The sequence below is a fragment of the Scylla paramamosain genome, chromosome 8 (assembly GCF_035594125.1).
Source record: "Scylla paramamosain isolate STU-SP2022 chromosome 8, ASM3559412v1, whole genome shotgun sequence".
Classification (NCBI taxonomy): Eukaryota; Metazoa; Arthropoda; class Malacostraca; order Decapoda; family Portunidae; genus Scylla; species Scylla paramamosain.
In genome coordinates, this window is record NC_087158.1 from 10,742,083 (window position 1) to 10,750,799 (window position 8,717).

Sequence of the window (8,717 nt, forward strand, 5' to 3'; positions counted from 1 at the left end):
TCCCCCACGCTGCGATGTCCCTGCTGGTTGAGGTATGAGTGGCCTCGTCGAGATTTACAAGGCGTAAAACTGAAGCCTTCCTGAGGACTCGAGGCCCTCTGGCTGCGCCACTGCTCGCTCCTCTGGGAATCCCGCTGATGCCTTGTGGTGTGATGTGCGCTAGAGCACGTGTGGTTTATGCTCCGTCCGCGGCTGTGTGTGGCGGGCGCGGTGGCGTGCTGCTAGTCTCGTGTGGATCGTATGGCGCGGCAGAGGGAAGCTGCAGCAACTAGCCCTGCCACTTCCAAGACGCCAACGCCCACGCCCACCCCCGTGATTAGTCCACTTTGAGCTTGCACCCAGCCGACGACTCGTCCAACACACCCCTGCAACCAATGGGGAAAAACTGTTAGTATAGTAATGCAGATTTCAAATAATGAAAAAAATAGATCTCTTGCATAACACCTAAAGAGACTTTCCCAAGCCCCTTCTACAAATTACAGGCTTTTGTAGTTTATTGTTCAGCCTCCATTTAGCTAAGGTGAATAGCTAAGGTGAATATCTGGATCAATGCAGGCGCCTTTTAGCATACCGTCCTGAAAGGTGATAAGGCGCACGCAGAAAGAGAGAGGGAGAGAGAGAGAGAGAGAGAGAGAGAGAGAGAGAGAGAGAGAGAGAGTCTAGCACACACACACACACACACACACACACACACACACACACACACATATATATATATATATATATATATATATATATATATATATATATATATATATATATATATATATATATATATATATATATATATATATATATATATACACACACACACACACACACACACACACACACACACACACACACACACACCTCAGACACACACATATATACATACATGATAAGCACATGTGCAAACACGTTTAATTAACTAATGTCATCAGATGTTCCCTTCGCCATATCTAAGTCGGACACTAGCTCCTTGAAAACGGGATGCAGATCACCTGCAGGACGAACACAAGAACCATCTATCCTAGTTGTAAAGGACCTTACCAAATGTCCTGATTCATCAGTTCTCCTCTCCCTCCCTGACTTCCGGTACATGAATAATATTGTAATACTTCATTCCATCCCATTATTAGTATCCGTATATTAATTTCATAATAATCACTAATTCGTTAATGAAACACGCACATACCTCACAATGAGGAGCACAGATACGAACACAACACCACAGCCTGTGTTGGAAGGCCTTCGATTCTTTCAGGAGTACTGAAATCTTTAATGGAAGAGAACAAAAATTCAGTGCACATAACAGTGGCTGGCTGAGAAGGCAGTGCCCCACCATTATAAAGCCAAAGCAAGCATAACTCACCGCCATCCCGCTACTTCTCAATTCTTGCCTTGTTCCTGCTGACGTCCGCAGCAGTCACCTTCACTTTCATTATTTTCGGCACGCGAAGGTCCACTCTCTTTTCTGGTCTTTGGTGAACTGCGTTCTTTCTTTCTTTCGTTCGTCAAAATTTGCTATGTGTGGTTTTGTCCAATATCTTTTCTTATTACAAAAGAGGACCATCTATAATTCTTTATGCGAATTTTGCCTTAGGCACTGACTTAAAGAGAATCAACAGAAATCTACACAAGGGCATTCGTCACTTACCAAAACTCGTCCCTTGGTAAAGCAAGGTAGGTAAGTCGCTCCAATGGAACAGTCTTCAGTAATACAATGTCTTGAACATAAGTTTCATGCTCACAACTTTGTCCCGGAAATTAAATCTTTCGGATAACTTTGCTTAATATTTTAGAGCCGCAGCAACGAAATGCATTCATAAACAGGCTGGAATTTTCATGTTGGTGCATCCGAAATGAGACAAGCTGAGTCTTATGTATTTCATTTCATGATAACAAAGAGAAAAAAGATATGAATAGTTTTCATTGTTAGTCAGGAAAATATGTCAGCTTGCGTGTAAGAAAGGAAAGGGAAAGGAAATATTTCTACTGTGTCTCCATAGCTCATTCGGTGTACCGTGTATCACAACCAAACAATTAAGCTTATTCGAGACTCGCTGTTGTCACCATCTTGACTTGAGTAAGGACAACAAGTTCCTGGGAAAGTCTGTTTAATATTTGATAATAAGATGTTTATGAAATCTTTGTCGCGTAATATTCCTCTTTCCTACTGATATGTTACGCTTTCAAGAATGTCGCTCCTGCGGCTGTCACAAAGGCCCGTGCCAGGGAATTTAACCTTGTCTGGAGGGGCGGCACTGTACTGCTTTGTTGCACGCTTAGAGTAACGAGAAAATAGCAGCCTCGATGACAGTGACAAGGAAGAGAGAGAGAGAGAGAGAGAGAGAGAGAGAGTTCACTTCTTTGAAAATCATTGTTATTGTTCTTGGTGTTGCTAATGATGTTACTAATGCTTTGCTTTTCTTTCATTCTGTAAAAGGGACATTCTATTTTGTTAAGAGTCAGAAAATCCATATAGCTTAATAGTGTATCACAGTTTTCATTTATTACTATTGATTTTACTGATTTATCTTATTCACAATTTCCTTCCCTTAGTGGTAGACGTAAGTATTTAAGTTGTTAGTGATGTGGCAGGAGTGAAGTAAGACAGAAAATCCATTGTGTGTGAAGGCTAATTGTAGTTCAGAGCCAGGTGCAACATAAACATTAATAAGCAATATAATATTAATAATTATAATAATAATAATAATAATAATAATAATAATAATAATAATAATAATAATAATAATAATAATAATAATAATAATAATAATACAGAGCCAAGGGATTTGCGCAAACTTTTCAGTCATTGCAATACGTTAGGGAACCAAAAAGAACAATGATAATGGTAGTATAACAATAATGATAATAATAATGATAATAATAATAATACCTAATAATAATAATAATATAATTAATATAATAATAATAATAATGATGATAATAATAATGATAATAATAATAATAATAATAATAATAATAATAATAATAATAATAATAATAATAATAGTAACAATGATAATGATAATAATAATAATAATAATAATAATAATAATGATAATAATAATAATAATAATAATAATAATAATAATAATGACAATAATAGCAATAATAATAATAATAATAATAATAATAATAATAATAATAATAATAATAATAATAACAATGGGTAATATCTCAAGAAAGAGTTGAATAAAATATCGACCACTTTTTTTTTATGAGCGATATCATAATGTTTACTAAATTTCGCATAATTATTCAGCACAGTTGTACCAAAATAGTCTACACACTAACATATTCTGCTTAGAAAAGAAAAATAAATTGCATCAAAAGTAATCATTTTGATCTGACAGCACACTTTCTTTTTTTTTTTTTTTTTTTTTTTTTTTTTACGGAACAACGAATTACATGTATGCAGTAATTCTGTGATGTACCTCTCATAAGACGGAACATCCACTACCTGATGCAACACTCACGTTTTCTAAACTATCAATACCTTGGGAATTAGGTGATTTCAAAATGTATGTAAATAGTGTTTCTGAGAAGCGTGAGCTGTTTCAATTTTTTTTTTTTTTTTTTTTTTTTGCATGTTGTACACGTTTCTTAACCATGTCTTCTTAGTATACGAATATTCTGTATGTGAATAGTCTTTGAAATATACGTAATAAAATTACAAGTTAAAAGACAATAAAAGCAGTAATCATTTCACTATTTCATTGTTTTCATATTTTATTGTTTTAGTGTTATTTCCAGTAACAAATCGTATTATCATTTTTCTATCATCACTAACGAGCAGTGTGACCACTTCCAGCGAGTCAGAATAAAGATACAAATATAAAAAATACAAAAATAAATATAAAAGAGGAGGTGGAGGCACTGCAGGCGAGCGTGAGGCGTAAGTCCTGCACACCGGGTGCGGAGGCGAAGGCTTGGCTCGTAAAATATTAAATAAATAATGTTCCGCGCCTCCCGCAGAGGTAACAGACTGGGTAAACAGGAGGCGAAAGCTAACCTTATGACCAGACCATCCCTCGTTCCTCCTCTTCCTCTCCCTTAACCCAGTCCTCTTCCGTTGACCTTTCCATATCTGTTTTGCTCTTTCACATTTTCAAAGCCTTTTCGTTTTCTCCTTTCTCTCTTCGTAAGCTTCACTTAAGTGAACTCTGTGATGATCTAGATTAGAGAGAGAGAGAGAGAGAGAGAGAGAGAGAGAGAGAGAGAGAGAGAGAGAGAGAGAGAGAGAGAGAGAGAGAGAGAGAGTTCTGCGCAAGTGACGGTCAGTTTTTCGATAACGTTGTTGAAAAGCTTTTATGTATAGTCAAAGACAAAAATCGTGTCAAGGTTTTGTACAAATGTGAAATGAAACTATTGAAGAAATTAATAAAGAGAATGTCTGAGAATATATATATATACATATATATATATATATATATATATATATATATATATATATATATATATATATATATATATATATATATATATATATATATATATATATATATAGTTATTTATATTTATTTATTCATTTATTTATGAAGGAGGGACACCGGTCAAGGGCAACAAATATCCAATAAAAAAAAAAAAGGCCCACTGAGGTGGTGGTCCCCGAATAGGGTCAAAGCGGTAGTCAGAAATTAAAGGATAAGTGTTTTGAAATCTATGATTAATATGATTTGAAGGAATTCAAATCATAGGAAGGTGGAAATACAGAAGCAGGCATGGAGTTCCAGAATCTACGAGAGAAAGGGATGAATGATTGAAAATACTGGTTAACTCTTGCATTAGAGAAGTGGACAGAATAGTGGTGAGAGAAAGAAGAAAGTCTTGTGCAGCGAGGCCGCGGGAGGAGGAGAGGCATGCAGTTAGCAAGATCAGAAGAGCAGTTAGCATGAAAATAGCGGTAGAAGATAGCAAGAGATGCAACACTGCGGCGATGAGAAAGACGCTGAAGACAGTCAGTTAGAGGAAAGGAGTTCATGAGACGAAAAGCTTTTCATTCTACCCTGTCTATAAGAGTGATATGAGTGGAACCCACTCCCCAACATACTTTATGCATCATACTCCATACATGGACAGATAAGGCCCTTGTAGAGAGTTAGCAGCTGGGGGAGGGGTAAGAAAAACTAGCGTAGACGTATCAGAACACCTTACTTCAAAGAAGCTGTTTTAGCTAGAGATGAGATTTGAGGTCTCCAGTTTAGATTATAAGTAAAGGACAGACCGAGGATGTTCAATGTAGAAGAGGGGGACAGTTGAGTGTCACTGAAAAAGAGGGGATAGTTGTCTGGAAGATTATGTCGAATTGACATATGGAGGAATTGAGCTTTTGAGGCACTGAACAATACTAAGTTTGCTCTGCCCAATCAGAAATCTTAAAGATATCAGAAGTCAGGTGTTCTGTGGCTTCCCTGCTGAACTGTTTACTTCCTGAAGGATTAGACGTCTACGAAAAGACGTGAAAAAGTGCATGGTGATACCATCAGCGTAGGAGTGGATAGGACAAGAAGTTTGGTTTAGAAGAGAGTGGGTGACAGGACAAAACCCTGAGTAACACCACTGTTAATAGATTTAGGAGGAGAACAGTGACCGTCTACCACAGCGGCAATAGAACGGTCAGGAAAAAAAAAAATACGAGATGAAGTTACAGAGAGAAGGATAGAAACCGTAGGTGGGTTGTTTGGTAATCATAGCTTTGTGCCAGACTCTATCAAAAGCTTTTGATATGTCTAAGGCAAGAGCATAGTTTCACCAAAAACTCAAGAAGAGGACGACCAAGACTCAGTAAGGAAAACCAGAAGATCACAAGTAGAGCGGCTTTGATGGAACCCATACTGGCAATGAGATAGAAGGTTGTGAAGTGACAAACGTTTAACAATCTTCCTGTTGAGAATAGATTAAAAAACTTTAGATAGGCAGGAAATTAAAGCAATAGAACGGTAGTATGAGGGATAAGAACGGTCACCTTTTTAGGAAGAGGCTGAATGTAGGCAATTTTTCTGCAAGAAGAAAAGGTAGATGTTGATAGACAGAGTTGGGAAAGTTTGACTAGACATGGTGCAAACATGGAGGCTCAGTTTCGGAAAACAGTAGGAGGGACCACATCAGGTCCAAAAGCCTTCCGAGGGTATATATGTAAATATACATACTCATACATAAATACATACATTCTCAAACATTCTCTTCATAAGTTTCTTCAATATTCGCGGTCTGAATATTCTACCATCTGGCTAAGATTTCATTGTAGCTCTCTCACTAATTCATCTGAGTTGTGTCACTCGTCCAACTACTCCGATTATGTAGAATTCTTTGACAATTTGACTTAAAAATGGAACATATTCTCAGATAGTCTCCTCCTTACTGAAGGTCTATAGATGGAGATTCTGTTTTTCTCGACCAGCTTTGGTTGTCACCTTTCACTGAACAACCTGGTGAATGAGTCTTTAAGTTTGGTATTTTACATAATTTAGGCCACCTAGATTAATTAGTGCCGCACCCTGACCGTATTCCTGACCACCTTGGAGATGCGCTCAATATCCTTGACCTTTTCGTACCGTCTAACCTGTTGGCTTATTCTATTACAGTCCTCTCTATTTGGCTTCTCTGATTACAATTTTATATTGCATCATGTCCTATAGCTCCAGTACCGTCTGTGGATCCACTAAAGCTAAGGTACTTTCGACACTACAAAACTACTAAATGGGAAGACCTGAGACAGTACTATGCTGACTTTCACTGAAATTGTTATTGCCTCTGTATCAGACAGCTTTCTCTTTGTGCAGAGCTCATAACAGAGGCATACATTTCACATATACTTTCATTACTCTCAAAGATCGCAAAATTTTGTTCAGTTTAGCTTCCTCTTGCCCAGGATAGAGACAGTTCACAAGTTGTATATCAACCTTCCATCTTCTGAAAGTTATACCTTTTATATTTCTCCAACTTGCTAAAAACTCATTCATCGCTAAGAAATGTCGAGATCTAGCCAGTTCATCTTTTCCTCGTGACTTCCGTTATCTAACCGAAAGTATTTTCTATCTTTTCTTCCTCTATGTAATTCAGCTGCCTATACTGTCATCTCTATTTCTAAAGCTGAAGTCCTCTCAGACCTTTGTTGACAATTCCACACCAGATGACTCTAGGCCTCTTCCTCTTTCACCACCACCCTTTGACTATATTATGCCTCTTAAGAAGATTCTTGGTAATGATGCTTTCTTCTCCTTGTCTACCCTTCGTCCTTGGAAGACCTGATGGAGTCCCTCTTATCGTTCACTGTAACTCTGCTAACGTGTTCGCTCCTTGCCTCGTCAAGCTTTTCCGTGTCTGTGAAACCTCATCCACCTTTCTCCACTGCTGGGAGTTTGCTTAATTTAAATTTGTTATTAAGAAGGATGACCTCTCTATCTCACACTACTGACCTATAGCTTTGATTTTTTTTTTTTTTTTGTCTTTCTACACGTTTTTCAATCTATCCTCAACAGAAAGATTCTGAAGCACCTATCTGCTCACAATATTCTTTCTGATAGTCAGTATGGATTTCGTGAAGGACTAACCACTGGAAATCTTCTCGCTTTCGCTACTGAATCATGGTCATCTTTCTAGAATTTCAGTTAAACTTTTGTTGTTGTCTTGGTTATATTAAAAGCTTTTTGAAGAATCTGACATCCCACTTCATCTTTCTCTCGAGTTTCAGTTTTGACTGTTCTATATCTGCATTTTTAGACAGATACTATTTTTCTCCTAAACCTAACAAAACCCTTTTATTTTTATCTATAAATGATCTCAGTCATAATTCTTGCCTTGTCCATACTTACTGTGATAACTCTATCCTGCATTTCTCAACGTTATTTGCTAGATGCCCAACTCAGGAGGAATTAAAAAATTAAGTTCAGGCGAAGAAGCCACATGAAGCCTAACTTTTTATCTTTCTATTATTTCAAAATGTGACAATAAAACCTTGTGTTGCTCAGTGACTTAAAAACTTCCATCATTTATCCACTCGACATAACCTTACAAACAACTGATAACTACCCTCTCGTTGACATTCAACTCATCTGCGCTGAACGAGCTTGAACATTTTGGACCTTCACCAAATCTTTTATTTAATCTAGAAATTTCTTCTTTTGCTATAAAGTGATTCCATGAAGTCTTCCCACTCTATACGGCAACCTTGTGGAACCTAAGGCCCTCAAGACCCTACAGTGCTGCCCGAACCTTCAAAATTTGATATCGTACAACCGGACCATTGGCGCCAACTGCCGAGCCGAAAATATAGAATTGAACCATGATTACATAAATTCCCAGTACGTTAGTTTATATATATTAGGAATTTAAGTAATTAGGGTTTAGTTCTATATTTTCAAATTGGCAGTTGTCCCATTGGCTCCATTATACGATATCTAATTTCGGCAAACGCCCCAGTGTGTGGCTCTCTATTACATACAATTATTGACTAGTGGCCCTTCAAATGAAAAAGCTGTGCACCCCCTAGTCCCCTACTATACAGGGTCCCTATCCATCCTTGTATAGAGTACTGATCCTATGTATATGAGAGAGTTCAATTCACACAGTCTTCCAAAATAATGTGAAATTTAAAGTTTTCATCACACCGATTCCTTTCTTCATCAATATCTAATTCACCATCGTAACGTCGCATCTCTTACTCTCTATTATTACTGCAACAGTTAATGTTCTTTGGAACTCGGAAACTACATACCTCCGTCCAATCA

General features: G+C 37.3%; 1 protein-coding gene across 1 annotated transcript in view; it reads right to left on the minus strand.

Moving 5' to 3' along the window:
* Positions 1–221: 221 nt before the first annotated feature.
* LOC135102779 (CD151 antigen-like) overlaps positions 222–8,717 on the minus strand; it is a 100,139-nt gene continuing 91,643 nt past the window's right edge. The window contains exon 6 of the mRNA XM_064008283.1: positions 222–365. Within this exon, the coding sequence (XP_063864353.1) occupies positions 222–365 (144 nt within the window). The remainder of the gene's footprint in view (positions 366–8,717) is intronic.